Source organism: Phyllobates terribilis, unplaced genomic scaffold (assembly GCF_046119375.1).
Source record: "Phyllobates terribilis strain yellow unplaced genomic scaffold, ASM4611937v1 Scaffold_1__5_contigs__length_1240528914, whole genome shotgun sequence".
Classification (NCBI taxonomy): Eukaryota; Metazoa; Chordata; class Amphibia; order Anura; family Dendrobatidae; genus Phyllobates; species Phyllobates terribilis.
The window spans coordinates 882,214,500-882,237,754 of record NW_027362761.1 but is presented as its reverse complement, the minus strand read 5'-3'; the positions used below and the strand labels follow the sequence as shown (position 1 = coordinate 882,237,754).

At 46.7% G+C, this 23,255-nt stretch overlaps 1 protein-coding gene across 2 annotated transcripts in view; it reads right to left on the bottom strand.

The window, feature by feature from the left end:
* Nucleotides 1-23,255, bottom strand: part of SEC24D (SEC24 homolog D, COPII coat complex component) — a 132,773-nt gene that overhangs the window by 70,760 nt on the left and 38,758 nt on the right. For both annotated transcript variants that reach the window (XM_073639814.1, XM_073639806.1), the window contains one exon: nucleotides 21,952-22,197. In XM_073639814.1, the coding sequence (XP_073495915.1) occupies nucleotides 21,952-22,197 (246 nt within the window). The remainder of the gene's footprint in view (nucleotides 1-21,951; nucleotides 22,198-23,255) is intronic.

The window sequence follows — 23,255 nt, the reverse complement described above, 5'->3', positions numbered from 1 at the left end:
CGGACACCGGAGTCCGAGGCTGTAAGGATCTCTAAGCCCAACAGCAGAACCCAGCCGGCAGGGGATTCCAGGTCCTCTGGCCATAGAAGCCCGGAGGCTCAGTCACAAGCAAGGGACCAGCACCGCCATCGAGGAGCGGAGGCTAACAGAAGGCCCCAAGTCACCAGCCATACGGGTGAGCACTACACGGTACACTCAGGGACGTGGGCTACTATCACCCGCTTATAGCAAGGTAGCTAGGAAGAGTGCAGACAGACGGGGAGGCCTACAACTCCACCTGGCCAAGAGAGCTCCCGCTTGCTCACAGACTGACCAGGCCTCTTATGCTAGCCAGTACTCCCGGGAGGGTCTGCCTTATTATCATCAGTAAAGACCCTGAACTGCACTGCAAAGACTGAGTCGTTCCTGTTGCGCTCGTGCACCATCACTCCCATCATCCACACTCATTGCCCTGAGGCTATACTCCTCCCGTGGGGAGTCATCCCATTCTCTGCTGCGCATACAACACCAGCCTCAGCGGTCTGCCTCGCAGCGGCGGTACACCCTGACCGCAATCCACGGGTGGCATAGTCGGACAATTAACCTAAAACCTTACAAATAGACTGCCACTGGTTTGACCACCCTGAGCCACGGGACCGGGTCGCCGCCACAGTGACTACAACCCCCAGCGTCCCACGAAAGGCCCAGTTCCGGGTTCCCCACGCGGCCACGGGGGCGCGTCAACTTTGGCGTAGTCGGCAGGATTTCGTGCCCGCAACCACCGGGTACTGCGCGCCTTCAAAAGACTGTCATACTTGCCGTGGTGAAGGTTCCCGCCCTCTTCAGCCATTTTCCCGCCATCCGCAGCTGTTTTCCCGCCATCCGCGCTCGTTTTCCCACCATCAGGCGCCATCTTCGGGACGCCGCGCGGGAAGAAGAGGGGCGTGGACGCCGAAAGCGCGTGAGACCTGAAGCTCTGCCCTACGCACCGATGCTGCGCATGGTCCTGGAAGGGAGAGAGAGCGACGCTGACGTCACCAGGACGCGACGCAAGGTCCTCGTCCGGAGCAGCACTAGCGGAGCCGCAGCCTACAGACGAGGATCGTCGGAATGTAGGCCACACTTAACTAGGGGGGAGCAAGATGACGGACACGGAGGGACCCTCTACCACCAGCGCGGCCGCTGCCGCAGTAATGCCGTTTACAATGCCTTACATCCTCGGAGCGGCCTGGCTGCCCCAATACTCAGGGGAGTCGCATATCCTAAGCGACTTTAAAGAGAGACTGTACAGCCTATTTAAGGTATACCCCCTGACGGAGGGCCAGAAAGTAAGAATATTGATAGGCCAGCTAACCGGCGCAGCCCAACGCGAAGTAAAGTCCTGGTCAGTCCGGGACAAGGAGACCGTAAAGGAGATCTTAGCCCGGCTGAAGGACACTTTTGATACCCGCACCTCAGCCGAGATCAAAATGAGATTTTATGGGTGCAAGCAGCGGGCCCAAGACAGTATAAGAGACTATGCTTTGAGTTTGCAAGAGGCCCTGGGAGGCATTAAACAGGCAGACCCTGACAGTGTGCGGAATGCAGATGAACTATTAACTGAGCAATTCATTGAGGGTCTGCTGTCCAATGCCCACCGAACCCAGTTACGTGCAATGGCCTTGCAGAACCCTGGTTTAGACTTTGCAAAGTTCAAAGACAGAGCCATCCGGGTGCTCAGAGAACCGGCACCGGGTAGCGCTGTAACCCACCGGCGCCCTGCTATTACCTATCACCAGGAGGCGGCGCCCTTGTCTGCAGAGCCTATAGGAGCTGGTGCGCAGGCTTTGGACAACAACCTGGCTACAGACCTGCACCATCAGGTCCAAGAGCTAACTAAAAGCGTAGCCGCGCTAACCCGAACTGTGCAGTCTTTACAGGTCTCTCCTCCAGGAAGGATCAAGCTGGCCACCAGTCCGGAGGACGTCCCGTGGTACCGACAGAGGAGGATCCCATCGTCCAGAGGAAGACCCAACAACAGATACAAAGAGGACGGACAACCCATCTGCCGCCGCTGCAATCAACCCGGACATATGGCAAGGTACTGTCATTTAAAAGGGCACAACCTGGGGCAGAGGGCCAACCCCCAGGCATAAGATCATCAGGCCCATCAAACTGGCGTGATAAATATGTAGGGGGACGTCCAGTCTTGCCTGTGGTACTGGGTGGCATTCCAATGAGTGCCCTACTAGACACCGGGTCACAGGTAACTACCATCCCTTATGTGCTCTTTAAGCGGTACTGGAATGACTCGGACATAACCCGCTACCCAGATGACGACCTGAGTATCATCGCCAGCAATGGTCAGCCCGTGCCGCAGGTGGGAATCAAAGAGGTAACCATTAAAATCGGTAAAGTCGAACTGGCGGCACAAGGACTGATTATTGTGGACATTGACCGTCGTGACAGTCACCCTAAAATGACCTTGGGTACTAATGTGATTGAAAATTGTCTTGCAGAGATAATTAGCATTTTACAGCATGTTGCCATGAACGCCAGTTCCAGCCAGCAGCGAGTCCTCCAGAAAGAGATTCCGGCATTGATGAAACAGCAACAGGTGGAATTTTCTGCTGGTGAGATTGGGAGCGTGAGAATGTGTGACCCGTTCCCTATTGCCATGCCCCCGAAAAGTGAGATGATGATATGGTGCCGGGCAGCTATTGGTCTAAGAGGTAGAGACTACCAAGCAATGGTAGAGCCTGTCTACTCAGACAGTAGGCCCACCATTTTGACAGCACAGGGAGTGGTCGATGTACGTCATGGGAGGGTACCTGTCCGAATCGTAAATATCGGGGAGAGAGAAGTACACCTGCCCGGTATGCCACGCTAGCCAAATTGTTCACCATAAACCAAAATTCTATAAAGGCCGTAGAACCCTTGCCTCCTTCTCAACCAGAGGAAGGTAACGGCTCTAAGAAACAAATGGAGGACTGGTGTCAGCAACTGCATTTGGGTACTGACTCCACTCCCTCACACCAAAAACAGGGAGTCTACTGGGTGGTTCAGGAGTACGAAAGAGTCTTTAGTAAACACCCGCTAGACTTCGGGCGAGTAAAAGGGGTAGAACATCACATCCCCACAGGAGACCATCCACCCATAAAGGAAAGATACCGACCTGTACCCACTGCACACTATCAGCATGCAAAGGGGATGTTGTGGGACATGAAGGAGGCTGAGGTAATCAGGGACAGCTGTAGCCCCTGGGCAGCTCCACTAGTTCTAGTGAAAAAGAAGGACAACACAATGAGAATGTGTGTAGACTACAGAAAGGTCAACCGTATCACACACAAAGATGCGTAACCGTTACCTAGAATAGAAGAATCTTTAGCTGCATTAAAATCTGCTAACTTCTTCTCCACTTTGGATCTTACTAGCGGGTACTGGCAGGTTCCTGTAGCAGAGGCAGACAAGGAGAAGACTGCATTCACCACCCCGATGGGTCTCAGCGAATTCAACTGTATGCCGTTCGGGCTCTGCAACGCACCAGGAACCTTCCAGCGGTTGATGGAATGCTGTCTGGGACACCGGAATTTCGAGACGGTCCTGTTATACCTGGACGATGTCATCGTTTATTCCAAAACCTACGAGGACCATCTGAAACACCTGGCAGAAGTGTTTGACGCTCTGGCAAGCTACGGCCTAAAGGTGAAACCCTCCAAGTGTCACCTGCTGAAACCAAAGGTGCAGTACCTGGGACACGTGGTGAGTGCTGACGGAGTGGCTCCCGACCCCGATAAGATCACCGTGATTAAAGACTGGCCAAGACCCTCCAGCATAAAGGAAGTGCGGCAGTTCCTCGGGATGGTAGGCTACTACCGAAGATTCATTCCCGGTTTCACCAAAATGGCAGCTCCTATGCAGGACCTCCTGATAGGTCAATCCAGGAAGGCCAAAAACCAGAAGCCGCCCTTCAGGTGGGAAAAGCTGGAAGAGGAGTCCTTCCGCCAGCTGAAGATGGCCCTCACGGGGGATGAAATCCTGGCGTACCCTGACTACGGCCAGCCCTTTATCCTCCACACGGACGCGAGCAACATCGGGCTAGGAGCCGTACTGTCCCAGATCCAGCAGGGGAAAGAATGGGTAATCGCTTACGCCAGCCAAAAACTACGGCCCACAGAGAGAAACCCTGAGAATTATAGCTCATTCAAGCTAGAGTTCCTGGCAGTGGTGTTGGCAGTGACCGAACGTTTCAAGCATTACCTTGCCTCTTCCAAGTTCACCGTGTACACGGATAACAACCCGTTGACACACCTGGACACTGCAAGATTTGGTGCCCTGGAGCAGAGATGGATGGCCCGCCTGTCCAACTATGAATTCACCATCAAATACCGGGCGGGACGCTCAAATGCCAACGCGGATGCCCTGTCCAGAATGCCAAACTTACCGGACGTAGGGGAAGATCCAGAAGAACTGGAAGAAGTCGAACTCTCTGCGTTCCACCGTCATGGGATTACCCTGTATTCCCACCGTGTAAGGGACAGGCGCTCTGCTACGTTCAATCCCTTACCCCACTACAGCTGGGCGGAGACACAAGACAGTGATCCCGCAGTCCGTCTGGTGAAGGAAATGCTGACACAGGCTGATGCCCGTCTTGACCCAGACGCTCCGGAGGAGACCAAGCAACTGTGGAAGGAGAAAAGTAAACTGTTTCTTTACAAGGAGAAGCTGTGCCGGAGAATGGTCAACTCTCGAACACATGAGCTGACCTGGCAGGTAGTGGTCCCAAGACGAGACGCGGCTATGGATCTGGAGGCATACCACGACGGAGCAGGACACTTCGGATGGAAGAAGCTGGAGTTCCTGTTGCGGGGACGGTTCTACTGGGTAGGCATGAGAGGAGCCATCGAGAGGTGGTGCAGAGACTGTGGCCCGTGCAACCTAAGAAGGAAGGACCGTGCCAGCCAGAAGGCTCCTCTGCAGCCCATCGTCACCAGGCAGCCACTGGAGCTGGTAGCTCTGGACCATGTGAAACTGGCTCCAAGCAAATCTGGGTACGTCTACGCCCTCACAATCGTAGATCACTACTCCCGGTTCCTGGTGGTGGTCCCTGTCAAGGACTTAATGGCTCAAACAGCAGCTAGAGCCTTCCAGCAGCACTTCTGCCGTCCACACGGGTATCCGGAGCAAGTGCTGACAGACCAAGGATCAGCCTTCGAAGCGGAGGTCTTCCAAGAGTTCTGCAATCTGTATGGCTGCAGGAAGATAAGAACAACGCCCTATCACCCTCAGACCAACGGACTATGTGAGAAAATGAACCAGGTGGTGATAGACTTGCTAAAAACGTTGCCCCTGGAAGAACGCAGTCTGTGGCCTGAAAAACTGCCTGATCTGGTGGACTTGTATAATCACATCCCCGTAGGTTCCACCAACTGTACCCCGGCTTACCTAATGAGAGCAAGACCTGGTAAGCTGCCTATTGACCTGGATATGGGAGTCCTGACACCTGAGGACACCTCGCCAGAGGCAGACTGGGATACAGAACGGCAGCAGCAGTATCGGAAAGTACAGAAGAGCATCGAGCGAAGTCTGTCTCAAGCAAGAGAAAGGCAATAGAAGACTTAGAACCAGCATGCTCCCGCTGTTCCCCTGGTACCTGGAGAGCAGGTCTTGAAGAGAAAAAGGCGGCTCCACAAGTTGGACGACCAGTGGGAGAAGGACCCGTACACAGTACTGCCCTCAAGCCATGATAATCCAAAAGTCTGCATAATCAGTAAGGATGAAGGAGAAACCACAGCCATTGTTTCCAGAGACCACCTGAAAAAGTGTCCCGAGCAGCTGCAAAGCCCTGACGAAGATCAAGAGAACCCTCAACCCGCAGAGGAAAGGGAAGAAATGATCAGTACAGTACTCGGAGACTTTCCCCAGTCCTGGACACAAATAAACAACGCTATCGTGGTACCCGTCCTCACCTTTCTCCAGCCAGCCCCTAAAGGGCCTACAGAAGAACAGGGAGTGTCAGAAGAGCAGCCGGCCCAGGAGGCAGAAGAATCCATACCAGCAGCCCAGGAGAATCAACCCTCTGCTAGTAGTGAGCCTGCCGTGCCCCTAGTAAGCCAAAGAGTACGCAGAAAGCTGCCAGGCCTGCCCGTAACACGTCCTACACCCTGTAGTGCAGAACCAGATAGTGGGTTACGTAGGTCCACCAGGAACACTAGAGGACAGATGCCCGCTCACTGGAGAATCTAAACTATAATGTGAATTTAACTGTAAACTGCAAATGTTGAAAATGGTTTATGTTTGCTGCCTGTTTATTAATTATGTTTCTCTAGTTACCCTTCAGGTTTATTTGGACTGACAGGTTATGGACGCTGAATAACCGGAACTACATTGTAGATAGTTACACTTGGTGCTTCTTGCGAAAACGGCCACGGAAGAAAAACCTGTCTGGCGTGGCCTCCTTGTGGCCCAAAGTAGTTAGCTTCACCTTGCAGCCACGCCCAGGGCCAACGTTTGGGGTTTGCTTTGGACAGGTCCCCTACTCGGTTCTAAAAAAACCTTCACCTTGGGTGATATGGACACCCGGTTACGGAAATGCCGTGACCTTAAAGACAAAATGTACTTTTTCCTGTTGTTGTTTATACCCTGTTATATTATGTTTTAAAAAATGTGTTTAGTCCCGGAGTACTAAAATTTACTAGGGGAGAATGTGGCACCCCAGGGGTCTGGTTGCCACAGTGATAGAAATATTACGTCTGAGAGCAAGTGGGAGGTTTCCTGGTCAGGAGCCCTTAAACATGCAACACCTCCTGCCCAGTCCTGGGAGGGGAGGAATCTGCCCTTATAAACTGGGTCTGGGGCGGGGTTAAAGGAGAACAAGCTGACACAGGGAAAGTAACAGCAAGGAGCTCTGTAGGAGCAGGAGCTGAAGACCAGGGGCTGGAGCTGCGCAGAGCTCGCCCTGGCAGAAGAATCTAAGTACAGGACACCGGAGTCCGAGGCTGTAAGGATCTCTAAGTCCAACAGCAGAACCCAGCCGGCAGGGGATTCCAGGTCCTCTGGCCATAGAAGCCCGGAGGCTCAGTCACAAGAAAGGGACCAGCCCCGCCATCGAGGAGCGGAGGCTAACAGAAGGCCCCAAGTCACCAGCCATACGGGTGAGCACTACACGGTACACTCAGGGACGTGGGCTACTATCACCCGCTTATAGCAAGGTAGCCAGGAAGAGTGCAGACAGACGGGGAGGCCTACCACTCCACCTGGCCACGGGAGCTCCCGCTTGCTCACAGACTGACCAGGCCTCTTATGCTAGCCAGTACTCCCAGGAGGGTCTGCCTTATTATCATCAGTAAAGACCCTGAACTGCACTGCAAAGACTCTGAGTCGTTCCTGTTGCGCTCGTGCACCATCACTCCCATCATCCACACTCATTGCTCCTCTCGTGGGGAGTCATCCCGTTCTCTGCTGCGCATACAACACCAGCCTCAGCGGTCTGCCTCGCAGCGGCGGTACACCCTGACCGCAATCCACGGGTGGCGTAGTCGGACAATTAACCTAAAACCTTACAAATAAACTGCCACTGGTTTGACCACCCTGAGCCACGGGACCGGGTCGCCGCCACGGTGACTACAACCCCCAGCGTCCCACGAAAGGCCCAGTTCCGGGTTCCCCACGCGGCCCAGGGGGCGCGTCATACATAGTGAAGGGAGAGGGAGCAGCAGGAGCTGAGACATTGCTTATTCTGAATGGTGGATCCTGTGTATATAGTGAAGGGAGAGGGAGCAGCAGGAGCTGACACATTGCCTATTGTGATTGGTGGATCCTGTGTATATTGTAAAGAGAGGGGGAGCAGCAGGAGTTAAGACATTGCCTATTGTGATTGGTGGATCCTGTGTATATAGTGAAGGGAGGGGGAGCAGCAGGAGCTGAGACATTGCCTATTACGATTGGTGGATCATGTGTATATAGTGAAGGGAGAGGGAGCAGCAGGAGCTGAGACATTGCCTAATGCGATTGGTGGATCCTGTGTATATAGTGAAGGGAGGGGGAGCAGCAGGAGCTGAGACATTGCCTATTGTGATTGGTGGATCCTGTGTATATAGAGAAGGGAGAGGGAGCAGCAGGAGCTGAGACATTGCCTATTGTTATTGGTGGATCCTGTGTATATAGTGAAGGGAGAGGGAGCAGCAGGAGCTGAGACATTGCCTATTGTGATTGGTGGATCCTGTGTATATAGTGAAGGGAGAGGGAGCAGCAGGAGCTGAGACATTGCCTATTGTTATTGGTGGATCCTGTGTATATAGTGAAGGGAGGGGGAGCAGCAGCAGCTGAGACATTGCCTATTGTGATTGGTGGATCCTGTGTATATAGTGAAGGGAGGGGGAGCAGCAGGAGCTGAGACATTGACTAATGTGATTGGTGGATCCAGTGTATATAGTGAAGGGAGGGGGAGCAGCAGGAGCTGAGACACGGCCTAATGTGATTGGTGGATCCTGTGTATATAGTGAAGGGAGGGGGAGCAGCAGAAGCTGAGACATTGCCTATTGTGATTGGTGGATCCTGGGTATGTAGTGAAGGGAGAGGGAGCAGCAGAAGCTGAGACATTGCCTATTGTGATTGGTGGATCCTGTGTATACAGCGAAGGGAGGGGGAGCAGCAGGAGCTGAGACATTGCCTAATGTGATTGGTGGATCCTGTGTATATAGTGAATGGAGGGGGAGCAGCAGGAGCTGAGACATTGCCTATTGTGATTGGTGGATCATGTGTATATAGTGAAGGGAGGGGGAGCAGCAGGAGCTGAGACATTGCCTATTGTGATTGGTGGATCCTGTGTATATAGTGAAGGGAGAGGGAGCAGAAGCTGAGACATTGCCTATTGCGATTGGTGGATCCTGTGTATATAGTGAAGGGAGAGGGAGCAGCAGGAGCTGAGACATTGAGACATTGCCTATTGCGATTGGTGGATCATGTGTATATAGTGAAGGGAGGGGGAGCAGCAGGATCTGAGACATTGCCTATTGCGATTAGTGGATCCTGTGTATATAGTGAAGGGAGGGGGAGCAGCAGAAGCTGAGACATTGCCTATTGCGATTGGTGGATCCTGTGTATATAGTGAAGGGAGGGGGAGCAGCAGAAGCTGAGACATTGCCTATTGCGATTGGTGGATCCTGTGTATATAGTGAAGGGAGGGGGAGCAGCAGGAGCTGAGACATTGCCTATTGCGATTGGTGGATCATGTGTATATAGTGAAGGGAAAGGGAGCAGCAGGAGCTGAGACATTGCCTAATGTGATTGGTGGATCCTGTGTATATAGTGAATGGAGGGGGAGCAGCAGGAGCTGAGACATTGCCTTTTGTGATTGGTGGATCATGTGTATATAGTGAAAGGAGGGGGAGCAACAGGAGCTGAGACATTGCCTCTTCTGATTGGTGGATCCTGTGTATATAGTGAAGGGAGGGGGAGCAGCAGGAGCTGAGACAGTGCCTATTGTGATTGGTGGATCATGTGTATATAGTGAAGGGAGGGGGAGCAGCAGGAGCTGAGACACTGCCTAATGTGATTGGTGGATCCTGTGTATACATAGTGAAGGGAGGGGGAGCAGCAGGAGCTGAGACATTGCCTAATGTGATTGGTGGATCCTGTGTATATAGTGAAGGGAGGGGGAGCAGCAGAAGCTGAGACATTGCCTATTGTGATTGGTGGATCCTTTGTATATAGTGAAGAGAGGGAGAGCAGCAAGAGCTGAGACACTGCCTAATGTGATTGGTGGATCATGTGTATATAGTGAAGGGAGGGGGAGCAGCAGGAGCTGAGACATTGCCTATTGTGATTGGTGGATCCTGGGTATATAGTGAAGGGAGGGGGAGCAGCAGGAGCTGAGACATTGCCTATTGTGATTGGTGGATCCTGTGTATATAGTGAAGGGAGAGGGAGCAGCAGGAGCTGAGACATTGCCTATTGTGATTGGTGGATCCTGTGTATATAGTGAAGGGAGGGGGAGCAGCAGGAGCTGAGACATTGCCTATTGTGATTGGTGGATCCTGGGTATATAGTGAAGGGAGGGGGAGCAGCAGGAGCTGAGACATTGCCTAATGTGATTGGTGGATCCTGTGTATATAGTGAAGGGAGGGGGAGCAGCAGGAGTTGGAGACATTGCCCATTTTCATTGGTGGCTCCTGTGTATATTGTGAAGGGAGGGGGAGCAGCAGAAGCTGAGACATTGCCTATTGTGATTGGTGGATCCTGTTTATCTGTCATTGTAATCCTGCCTTTGATGACAATGAGACTCCTGAAAAGTCTTCCTGAAAGAAAAGGAAGTATGTGTCTAAAATAGCCCCAGTGGCCAGTATGAAAATTGTTAAATTTCAATTTTTTTTTCTTTTAATACAGATCATGATACGAAAAAAGATTAATAAAATGCAAAAAATATGTAAAAAAAAAAAATACACTAACACAAATTTAAGCAAACAATATGCCATGTTCTGACCATCTTTCCCTTTAAAATCACAGCTCAGTATCCATTGTGACTCCAATTCTATAAAAAAGTGAAAACAAAATTGAGATGGGATGATGTTTGCATTAAAACTTTTATGGAAACATGAAGGTACATAAAGAAATCTCTTCCTAAATGTATCCGTTGAAAATAAAATGTTTGCCAATCTACTTAATTTATTATTCTACTGTTGCCAGAGCCATTACATGGCATGTTGAGTACAACTAGCACACAAAATAGGGCAATGCAATGGTGGAAGATGCTTTCTGGCTCATTAGCAGTGTTGTGCAGCAGTCATTCTACTCAATGATCACCTTATTAAAAAGAACATGTCACCAGGTCAAAGGTGGCCAGTGCCTTTTTGGACCTATATTATTTCCACTACTTTCTTGTGTATCTCATTTTTTTAATTCCACCATGCAGCCTCAGATATATGGGCCTTTTTTTATTTAGTGCTTATTTTTATGGTCTTTACTATATGGCGTATTAAAAAAGACAGGAAATGAAATACTTGGAGGAGTAGCGGGAATAAAACAAAGAGCAACGACTGCCGACTTTTGACCTGGTGGCAGATCCTCTTTAAATAAGATACATTTTCTTCCCTAACACCTTCTGAGCTATTTTGCGTCAATGCTCCACCGCACTGCATCTAATTATCTTATTGAGCCCAAAAATTCATGATCAGCAAAATGAATATGCAACCATTGCTAAACCTGGTAGTCAGAAAGTGGGAACATAATGTGTTCAGTGGATATCTAGTCACGGGTACACCTAACTGGTCAATGGTAGTCCTGTAAAACTATTTCAATGATGCAAGTCACCAATGAGAACAGTACATGCACACAACCCTGACCACATTTTTGGAAAGACTTCCCTGATTTTCCAGGATGGGAATCCAATTTTTTAAGAATTAAAATGCTGCGGTCCTTCATTGTGAAGAATGTTAAAGAATATACATGTTACACAATCAATTAATATGAGGATTGTACTTCTTCAAAAGGTGATTTTTTTTATATTTTGTAGTAGAAGTGTCCATAATAAAAGTAATCTCCCTGTACAATAAATTAGCAGAAGTCACCTAAGAAATATAAAATTAGTATAAAATCTTCAAGCCCGTGACCTTGTGCTTTTAAGCCCTTCACCCCGATGCCTGTTTTCACCTTCCTGTGACCAGGCCAATTTTTTGAATTCTGACCACAGTCACTTTATGAGGTAATACCTCTGGAACGCTTCAACTGATTCTGAGATTGTTTTTGGTGACATATTGTACTTCATGATAGTGGTAAAATTTCTTTGATATGACTTGCATTTATTTGTGAAAAAAATCGGAAATTTGGTGAAAATTTTGAACATTTTGCAATTTTCAAAGTTTTAATTTTTTATGCCCTTAAATCAGAGAGATATGTCACACAAAATAGTTAATAAGTAACATTTCCCACATGTTTACTTTACATCAGCACAATTTTCGAAACATTTTTTTTTGTTAAGAAGTTATATGAGTTAAAAATTAACCAGTGATTTCTCATTTTTACAACAAAATTTACAAAACCATTTTTTAGGGACCACATCACCTTTGAAGTGACTTTGAGGGGCCTATATGACAGAAAATACCCAAAAGTGACACCATTCTAAAAACTGCACCCCCAAGGTGCTCAAAACCACATTCAAGAAGTTTATTAACCCCTCGGGTGTTTCACGGGAATTAATGGACTGTGGAAGGAAAAAAATAAACATTTAACTTTTTTTCACACAAATTTTCCTTTAGACCCAATTTTTTTTTACTTTCACAGGGGTAACAGGAGAAAATGGACCCCAAAACTTGTTGTGCAATTTCTCCTGAGCACACAGATACCCCATATGTGGGGGAAAACCACTGTTTGGGTGAACGGCAGGGCTCAGAAGGGAAAGAGCGCTATTTGACTTTTTCAATGTAAAATTTGCTTGAATAATTAGCGGACGCTATATCACGTTTGGAGATCCCCTGATGTGCCTAAACAGTGGAAAGCCCCCACAAGTGACACCATTTTGGAAACCAGACGTCTCAGGGAACTTTTCTAGTTGTGTGGTTAGCACCTTGAACCCTCCCAGGTGCTTTACAGACGTTTATAACATTGAGCCGTGAAAATAAAACAAAATCTAAATTTTCCCACAAAAATGTATTTTAGCCTTAAAATTTAGCTTTTTCACGACAGGTAAAAAGTAACAGGAGAAAATGGACTGCAAAATTTGTTGTGTGATTTCTCCTGAGTACGCAAATACCCCATATGTGGAGGAAAACTAGTGTTTGGGGGCATGGCGGGGATCAGAAAGGAAGGAGTGACGTTTTGGAATGCAGATTTTGACTGAATGGTCTGCGGGTGTCATGTCGCTTTTGGAGAGCCCCTGCTGTGCCTAAACAATTGAAAACACCCACAAGTGACCCCATTTTGGAAACTAGACCCCTCAAGGAATTTATCTAGATGTGTGGTGAGCACCTTGAAATATTTTTTTCCACAAAAATGTTGTTTTAGCCCCAAATCTTTTCATTTTCACAAGGATAGCAGAAGAAAATGGACCCCGAAACTTGCAATTTCTCCTGATTACACCGATACCCCATATATGGTCGAAAACTACTTTTGAGGCACCCACCGTGCAAAGCTCAGAAGGAAAGAAGCATCATATTGGAGTTCAGATTTTGCTGGACTGGTTTGAGGGTGCAATGTCACATTGGTAGTGCCCCTGAGGTGCCAGAAGAGCCGAACCCACCATAAGTGACCCCATTTTATAAACTACACCTCTCAATGAATATGAATTCATCTAAAGATGCAATGATAATATTGATGCCACAGGTGTGTCACAGCATTTTATAAATAATTAAATTTTTAAACACAAAAATTTTGTTTTAGCCTCAGATTTTACATTTTCACGCTGGGAAATGGGTAAAAATGGCACCAAAATGTGTCCCCCAATTTCTGCTGAATGTAGAAATATCCCATATGTGGCTGTATAGTACGGCTTAGCCACAGGGCAAGACTCAGTAGGGAGGGAATGAGCGCTATTTGCCTCCTGGAGCACAGATTTTCCTAGAATACTGTAATGCACACGCCCGGACTGACTGGCGTGTGCGTGTTTAGTGGTTCCACTGTGCCATGAACCGGAGAGTGCCTGGAGGGGCGTAACTAAGTATCTGCCCAAGGTCGCACGACGGCATACGACGCCAGTGCACCAGGGAGGAACCGAGCAGAGGGACCAGGGTCTACTCCAGGTCAAACTCCGGACACGGCTGTTGACCCACACCAGGGAATACAGGAACAGGCAGACTAGAGCGCAGGCTGGGTAGGGTCCAGTACAGACTGGGAGACGAGTTCAGAGCCACAGATGCGGTAAACAAACAGAGTAAAGCGAAACCGCAGACGCAGTGGACAAGGCTGAGCAGAGCGAAACCGCAGACGCGGTGGACAAGGCTGAGCAGAGCGAAACCGCAGACGCGGTGGACAAGGCTGAGCAGAGCGAAACCGCAGACGCGGTGGACAAGGCTGAGCAGAGCGAAACCGCAGACGCGGTGGACAAGGCTGAGCAGAGCGAAACCGCAGACGCGGTGGACAAGGCTGAGCAGAGCGAAACCGCAGACGCGGTGGACAAGGCTGAGCAGAGCGAAACCGCAGACGCAGTGGACAAGGCTGAGCAGAGCGAAACCACAGACGCGGTGGACAAGGCTGAGCAGAGCGAAACCGCAGACGCGGTGGACAAGGCTGAGCAGAGCCAAACCGCAGACGCGGTGGCAAGGCTGAGCAGAGCCAAACCGCAGACGCGGTGGCAAGGCTGAGCAGAGCCAAACCGCAGACGCGGTGGACAAGGCTGAGATAAATCGCCGAAGAGGTAAACAAAGACAAAGCAAAAGGGATAGGGCTCTGTTCACACGGAACAGACTGGAAAAGAAAAGCAGAACCAGATACACACAAGGTACTTGCAAAGAAATAGCGAAAGGACTCCAACTCACAAACGGAAGTACAATGAAAACGAGTAGAAGTTAGGTGCAGGTTCAGACTCTACAGAAAAAGGGAGCAAACGGACATAAAGACAAAACAGGTAAGAAGCTAGGAGACAGTTCAGACAAGAACAGTTACTGCAACAAAATGCAAGAACGAGCCTAGGTAAAGCCAAGTGCTGGTTCAGACACTGCAGAAAAAGGGGGCAAACGGACATAAAGACAAAAACAGGTAAGCAACTAGGAGACAGTTCAGACAAGAACAGTTACTGCAACAAAATACGAGAACGAGCCTAGGTAAAGCCAAGCGCTGGTTCAGACACTGCAGAAAAAGGGAACAAACGGACATAAAGACAAAACAGGTAAGAAGCTAGGAGACAGTTCAGACAAGAACAGTTACTGCAACAAAATGCAGGAGCGAGTCTGGGTATGCAGCCCCCAGAGGGCAAGACAAACAGGCTAGGAGCGTGTTCAGACAGGCCTGGAAATACAGCCTTCAGGAAGGCAGAGACAGCTGGCTAGAGTGCACAGACAGGACACAGTTCAGACACGGGAACTGATACCGTAAGGCAGGAAACATAGACAGGACCTGGCATGTCAGCGACCAGAAGCCAACTGACAGAACAAGATGCTCAGGCATGGATTCCAAGAAGGAGCTGGTTTAAATACCAGGTGACAGACAGCAATAGGCTGAGGACGCATTAGGGGTGTGTCTGCAGCAGCTACAAGAATCAGGAAGTTCGACGGGTGTCGCCCTAAACAGCAAGAGCAAAGCAAAGCAGACAACATGGAAAGAAGCCAGAGTGGCAGTCTGGACTGGAGATCAAGTGCGCGCTCTTGCACAGTGGGAGATGGACTACTATGCAAGGACGCCGCCAGGTATGTTACAAATACTTTGCAGACTCCATATATAGAGCCCTAAGTGCTAGAAGAGCAGAATCCCCCCTCCTCAAATGACCCCATTTTAGAAATTATACCCTATTGGGAATTTATCGACAGGTGTAATGACGATTTTGACTCCATGGGTGTTTTCCAGAAAGAAGCAGCAGTGGATGCTGCTCAATGAAAATTGCAAACTGTCGTTGTAGTGACCAGTACTTCGTAGTAACCAATAAGTTGTAGTGACTAGTACATTGTAGTGACTAGTACATTGTGCCTAACTCATGCTTCTGGAGACATGCACCAGTAAATTAGGCGGGCTCTCATCGCTACAGAAATGCCAAACATGTGGACGCTAACTGCGATTTAGGCACACTGGGGCTCAGAAGGGAAGGCGGCATTTGGAAGCGCAGAATTTGCTGGATTTCTTTTGGGGGGCAAGAAGCCAGTGCTTTTCCAGAGCCTTTGTGCTACTAGCAACGTGGAAGCCCCCTATATTTCCGATAACATAAGATTAATCTGAGTAGGGGCTTTTTTTTGTGGATTGAGTTGAAGCTTTTATTGGGAACATTTTACTTAACATTTTGGATCACATTTATCCTGTGCTCTACACTGAGCACTTACTTTGGGGTTTTCATCGAAATCTCCGAGTGACGTGATTCAGATGAAACCTCCAAAGAATCCATTCACTATAATGAGGCAGGAGAGTTGCTCTGGTCTCCGTCTGGCCTCTGTTCAGCGCTGTCCTTTTTAGAAGTGCACAAAATTGTGACCGACGGCGCTTTTATGCATGCCTAAAAAGATGGACACCACCAGATCACAGGTCAGACAGCATTCACAAAGTCTCCATCTGCCTCATTATAGAGAATCCTCCACTGGGGGTTCCGTCTGAATCACATATTTCAGAGATTTACATGGAAACCCCAGTGTAAGTGCTCAGCAGGATAAATGTGAGCCGAGCCTTACTGCGATTTTTAGGAGGCAGAATGAACAAATCAACAGCAGGTGAAGAATTGGATTTGTTTTTTTACACCGTTCCTCATGCGGTGTAATTGACTAGACAACTTTATTCTTCGGGTCAGTACGATTACAGCGATACCAGATTTTATATTGAGTTTTTATGTTTGGCGACTGTCACACGCTTTTTTTTCTTTTTTTTTTTTTGCAAAAAACAGTTTTTGCAAAGCCATATTTTTAGAGGTATAATTTTTCCATATTTTGGCCGACAGTCATATGAGGGCTTGTTTTTTGCGGGACGAGTTTACTTTTTTTTTTTATTGGTACCATTTTCGGGCACATGACATTTTTTGATCACTTTCTATTCCAATTTTTGGGAAGGCAGAAGGAACAAAGACCAGCAATTCAGGAATTGTTTTTTGGGTAGTTTTTTTATGTCGATCCGCGGGTGGTAAAATTCATAAAGTGCCTCCATTCTTCGGGTCAGTATGATTACAGCGATACCACATTTATATAGTTGTTTTTATATTTTGTCGCTTTTACACATTAAAACCTATTTTATAGAAAAAAATATTTTTGCATCACTTTATTCTGAGAGCTATAACTTTTTTATTGATCAGCTGACGGAGCAGTATGGTGGCTTTTTTTGTGGGAGAAGATGACCTTTTCAACGGTACCATTTCTATTTACATTCGTCTTTTTGATCACATTTTATTGCACTTTTTGTTCGGCAGTATGATGATAAAGCATAGTTTTTTGCCTCCTTTTTTTTTTTTTTTTTTTTAACGGTGATCACTGAAGGGGTTAACTGGTGGGACAGTTATATAGGTCGGGTCGTTCCGGAAGCGGCGATACCAAATACCGATATGTGCATTTTTTTAATTTTTTTTTTTACATATGTGACATGCAGAAGTAGTGCTGTTGCAGAGTGTGACAGTCACAAGTAGTGCTGTTGCTTTAAAAGCATTCAACAACTATTAGAAGTAACACAAGCGCATGAGACAGGAAGTGCTCCAGAAGCATCCAGCAACTAGAGGGGTTAACACAGTCACAAGAGACAGGGAGGGTTTTAGCAGAGCCCCGGGGGATTGTGGGGAAGCTGTTTACTGTCTGGGTGGAGCCGAAGAGAAAGGTGGTGTGTGTGTTCTGCATCTGACAGAAGCACCCCTGCAAGTGGACAGGATTCAAGTCAGAAATGAAGCTAAGCACAGGTCAGGTAGAGTTCCTGAACTAAAAAACCAAAGACAAAAGCACAATACACAGTTACCCTAAAATAAATAAACAAACTGCAAAAGTGCCTCGTCACAGCAACCCTTGTGGGACAGTTCTAACTCTGTATTAAAACCTTACCATTTGTCAAATGACGTACATATGAATAAGGATGAGATACTGAACCACTTGTAATAGCATAGACCTGGGAAGCAGAATGGATTTTCCAGTTCAGAGAAAGGGCAGCCACTCCCTTATATGCACTAATGTACATTGGACTGAAAAAAAACGGAAATTCTGAACAGAATGCTATTACAAGTGGATCAGTCTCTCATCCTTATTCATATGCACGTCACTTGACAAATGGTAAGGTTTTAATACAGAGTTAGGACTGTCCCACAAGGGTTGCCGTGACGAGGCGGGATGGCTTTTACATTATTTTGATCAAAATTATGTTAACTAAATACCCTTTATTATTTTCATAATTATCATTACCTTCATGCACTTTTGCAGTTTATTTATTTTAGGGTAACTGTGTATTGTGCTTTTGTCTTTGGTCTTTGCTGTTCAATGGCCATGTGTGAACATGTACTTACACTGCATGCACACTAATTTACTTTTTCAGTTCAGAATTTCCGTTTTTTAGAGTTCCTGAACTAGCAGTGCAGAGTACTGTCAAGCAGAAAGATAAGGACTGTAAGAAATGGTGTCACAGGGATCATCTCCCTCAGCAACCCCCCCCTCCTCCATCTCACTGTGCTGTAAAGAATACTGTGTTCATTAATCAACTGGCACTGGCTCTGCGGCTTCTTATTAAATGCTACTGTACTACCGTTTTTGAGGACTCTTGTCAAGTGTGTCTGATCAGCAAGTGAAACAACCTACGTGTCTGTGCCTGAGGGTCAATACTGTGTGCCTGAGAGAAGCTGCAGAACATGGTCTATGGTCGCCCTGAGTAACGGTTTCCCCAAGATTCCAAAGAATTCATGTAGCCTTGTCTCGCCCCTATCTGAACTTAGCGGCGTGCATGTAACACATAAATAAATGTATTTATTGGATTACTATTTTTTCTTTTTTTTTGTTCTTTATTTTGTGATTTATTTTTTTTTATATTTTTAGAATTTTTATTAACTTTTTTTTTTTTACTTTTTTACATTGTCCCAGGATGGGACATCAACTTTCCCTGCCCTGATCGCTGATCTAATACTCTGCAATGCTTCTACGCAGGCGCTGACAGGCCACCTTCCTGAATGACCCCACGGCCATCTTGGGATCGGGGGTGATCATGGAGACCATCAGCACACCGCGATCGCATCGTGCTGTGCTGATAGGATCACAGAAGGGGCTCACTCTCTCTGCGATACCCCACAGAGAGTCACTATTGACAGCGGCATCATAGGGGTTAAATTCCCCCGATCGGGGGCGTTGTTGCAGGGTGTCAGCTCTCACAGAGCTGAGACCCACATGTGATCATGGCAGCGCTCAGAGTAAGTCCGTGCGATCATTGTGCCATATATACTGCTCTTTGCGGGAACTGCGTTCCCGCAGAGCAGTATATATACAGCGCATGTCGGGAAGGGGTTAATGTATTGTGCACATGACATTTTCTTCAGACAGGCAAACCTGCCAAATGTCCAGGAGTTTTTTTCCCTTGCGTTTTTTTCTGCAAGCAAAACCTGCGATACAGTTTAGTATCTACTTGTTCCTGAGTTTTCTGCACCAAAAACGCAACAAAACCTGATACCTGAATTTTTGCTGCTCTTTTGCACTTACTCATTGCTTTCTATGGATGAAAAACTCTGAAAAAAGTGACATGCTTAATTTTTCAAAAATGCAGCAGTTTTTCAATTAAACTAGCAAAAAAAAAAAAAAGTGTGTGCATGAGATTTCTGAAATCTCATAGCTTTTGCTAGCACTGTACAATGCAGCTTTTACTTTGCATAAAAAACGCAGCAAAAACACAATGTGTGAACATAGCCTTAAGAGGTTTTTTTTTTTTTTCTTTAGCCTTTTTGGTAATATACAGTGCATTTTTTAGAGAATTTTTCCACTTGTAATGCATTTTTTACTGGCAATTTCCAGGGAAACTTGAACAATGAAGAAACTGCTGGTGTTTTTTAAAGCAAAAATGCTGGCAAAATACTCAATAAGACGCCTGAGCAACTTAAGGACGTGTTTTGCACCTTTGCATTGACTTGTATTATAAGCATAGAGTGTCTTCAGAGTGGAAAATGGCCTGAAGAATGGTCTGCTCACTTCTTTTAACCTTTGGCAACTTTGAAAAACTGAAGTGGTTAAGGGGCATAAAATCCTGAATATATGCACAGCAAGTCGCTTTTACATAGAAATTAATATGTTCACCTATTTCAGTGGCATCCTCCTGAAAAAGACGATGTGTGCACATACTGTTAAGCAGTCCATTAAGTCTTCTGTGTCTCAGATTAATTTTTTTAGAATATTTTTGTTATTTTTCATATCTGTATACATTACGTGCTAAACTTCAGTACTGTGCAAGACTCAATTTCTTATATACTATAACTTTTTTCCACCTCTAGATGTCATTATCAGAGAGCAGACAGAGTGGGCTCAGTTTCCTAGGATCTTTTTATAAGTATGATGCAGCAAGAACACCTAACGGTCTGTGCTCCATTATCTGTCCTGTACAGTATTATCTTATACATACAGTGCAAACCAAAAGTTTGGACACACCTCCTCTTTTAAAGATTTTTCTGTATTTTCATGACTATGAAAATTGCACATTCACACTGAAGGCATCAAAACTATGAATTAACACATGTGGAATTATATACTTAACAAAAAAGTGTGAAACAACAGAAAATATGTCTTATATTCTAGGTTCTTCAAAGTAGCCACCTTTTGCTTTGATGACTGCTTTGCACACTGTTGGCATTCTCTTGATGAGCTTCAAGAGGTAGTCACCGGAAATGGTCTTCACTTCACAGGTGTGCCCTGTCAGGTTTAATAAGTGGGATTTCTTGCCTTATAAATGGGGTTGGGACCATCAGTTGTGTTGTGCAGAAGTCTGGTGGATACACAGCTGATAGTCCTACTGAATAGACTGTTAGAATTTGTATTATGGCAAGAAAAAAGCAGCTAAGTAAAGAAAAAACAGTGGCCATCATTACTTTAAGAAATGAAGGTCAGTCAGTTCGAAAAATTGGGCAAACTTTGAAAGTGTCCCCAAGTGCAGTTGCAAAAACCATCAAGCGCTACAAAGTAACTGGCTCACATGAGGACCGCACCAGGAAAGGAAGACCAAGAGTCACCTCTGCTTCTGAGGATAAGTTTATCCGAGTCACCAGCCTCAGAAATCGCAGGTTAACAGCAGTTCAGATTAGAGACCAGGTCAATGCCACGCAGAGTTCTAGCAGCAGACACATCTCTTCAACAACTGTTAAGAGGAGACTTTGTGCAGCAGGCCTTCATGGTAAAATAGCTGCTAGGAAACCACTGCTAAGGACAGGCAACAAGCAGAAGAGACTTGTTTGGGCTAAAGAACACAAGGAATGGACATTAGACCAGTGGAAATCTGTGCTTTGGTCTGATGAGTCCAAATTTGAGATCTTTGGTTCCAACCACCGTGTCTTTGTGCGACACAGAAAAGATGAACGGATGGACTCTACATGCCTGGTTCCCACCGTGAAGCATGGAGGAGGAGGTGTGATGGTGTGAGGGTGCTTTGCTGGTGACACTGTTGGGGATTTATTCAAAATTGAAGGCATACTGAACCAGCATGGCTACCACAGCATCTTGCAGCGGCATGCTATTCCATCCAGTTTGCGTTTAGTTGGACCATCATTTATTTTTCAACAGGACAATGACCCCAAACACACCTCCAGGCTGTGTAAGGGCTATTTGACCAAGAAGGAGAGTGATGGGGTGCTACGCCAGATGACCTGGCCTCCACAGTCACCAGACCTGAACCCAATCGAGATGGTTTGGGGTGAGCTGGACCGCAGAGTGAAGGCAAAAGGGCCAACAAGTGCTAAGCATCTCTGGGAACTCCTTCAAGATTGTTGGAAGACCATTCCGGTGACTACCTCTTGAAGTTCATCAAGAGAATGACAAGAGTGTGCAAAGCAGTCATCAAAGCAAAAGGTGGCTACTTTGAGGAACCTAGAATATAAGACATATTTTCAGTTGTTTCACACTTTTTTGTTAAGTATATAATTCCACATGTGTTAATTCATAGTTTTGATGCCTTCAGTGTGAATGTACAATTTTCAAAGTCATGAAAATACAGAAAAATCTTTAAATGAGAAGGTGTGTCCAAACTTTTGGTCTGTACTGTATATCTGAAGAAGCATAATAATTCAACAGTAACTGGCGCTAAGAACTAAACCTTTCATGGACCTTTGTGTAGATATTTGCTCTCCCATGTGCTGCATAGTTTATTACGTAATTAATAATCCTGCATGTTTACACAATATTGCATCTATTCCATTTCAATCTAAGATATGAAGTTACTTACGGTTCTGAGGAGGATATCCAAACTGCGGGGGCTGACCTGGCATCTGTGGTGGAAATGAAGGATGTGCATTTATTCCATCTTGCATATTGGGATGAGGTAAGAGTGGCTCAGAGTTAAAACCATTAAAACTGTTGGTTGTCACTGGAGGTGAATGGAGGCCAGGAGGCATGTGACTTGTCTGAGGCGGAAAACTGCCAGGCATGTTTGGGCTAGGAGGCACATGAGGGCTACTGGATCCAGGAGGACCTGTGTGCATGATGAAAGCAGTAGATGTAACAAAGTAAACTAGACACTACTAATTAACAGATTCCTTATCAGACACACATACACAGTGGCGACCATCCACTGGAGCAGCACCCAAAGGATTTTTCACACTGTAAGAACATATGAACGCCATGTAGATGTAGATGCATTCCAAGCCAGAACCCCAGTGCTTGCCCCTGAGCCCGTGTGCTGTCCCAGAGTTTTACAGTGAATTACACAAGTTTTATACAGATGTTGTATGTAAATGTCAATAAAAGAGCTGAAAAATATCTTTAAAAACTACCAACACTTAAAATTGTTAATAGAAAAAACATAAACTTAAGGGGAATCTTTTGCTACCTAATCTGTAAGCATCATAATGTAGGGACAGAGACCCTGATTCCAGTGATGTGTACTTTACTAGGCCGCTTGCTCTAGATTTTCGTTCAAATATATTTCGTGAATTTTATGTTTTAACAATAGAACAAAAACAAAAACAAAAAAGTCAGTCAGATATAGCACTTGGAGTATATACTACTGCGCTCACAGACGTCAAAAATAAGTGTCTGAAAGAATCTAGAAGACCAGGGTAAACATATGTCAGGAGTAATGCAGATAATGCCGTAATAGACCTACCTACAATTGTGTCAATAATAAAATGTAAAAAAAAAAAAAAAAAACTTTCACCTGCAATCCCCTATTGTGCTGCTATAGGGATCACAGAGACAACTGATAAAACCATCCAATTAGACACTACATATGAACCAATGCAGAGGATAGCATAATGGTTAAAGTACCTGTGTAGTTTGCTTTGTCCTCCTATATTGTGCTGGGTCCTGGAATCCCCATATAATGCCTGGTGGTGAAAGTCTGTAATGGGAGCGTCCTCCGAGAGATGCCCCTTGCCGTGAATCTTCAGCCGGCGCTCGACCTGCGGCGTGCCCCGGCCGGAAGCTACGCCACTAGCTGATGCCGCACACGGGGGGGTGAGACTAGTTAGGGTGACGTCACTGCTCAGAGAGCCTCAGAGCGGCCACAAAATCCAACGTGTATCGAAGGAA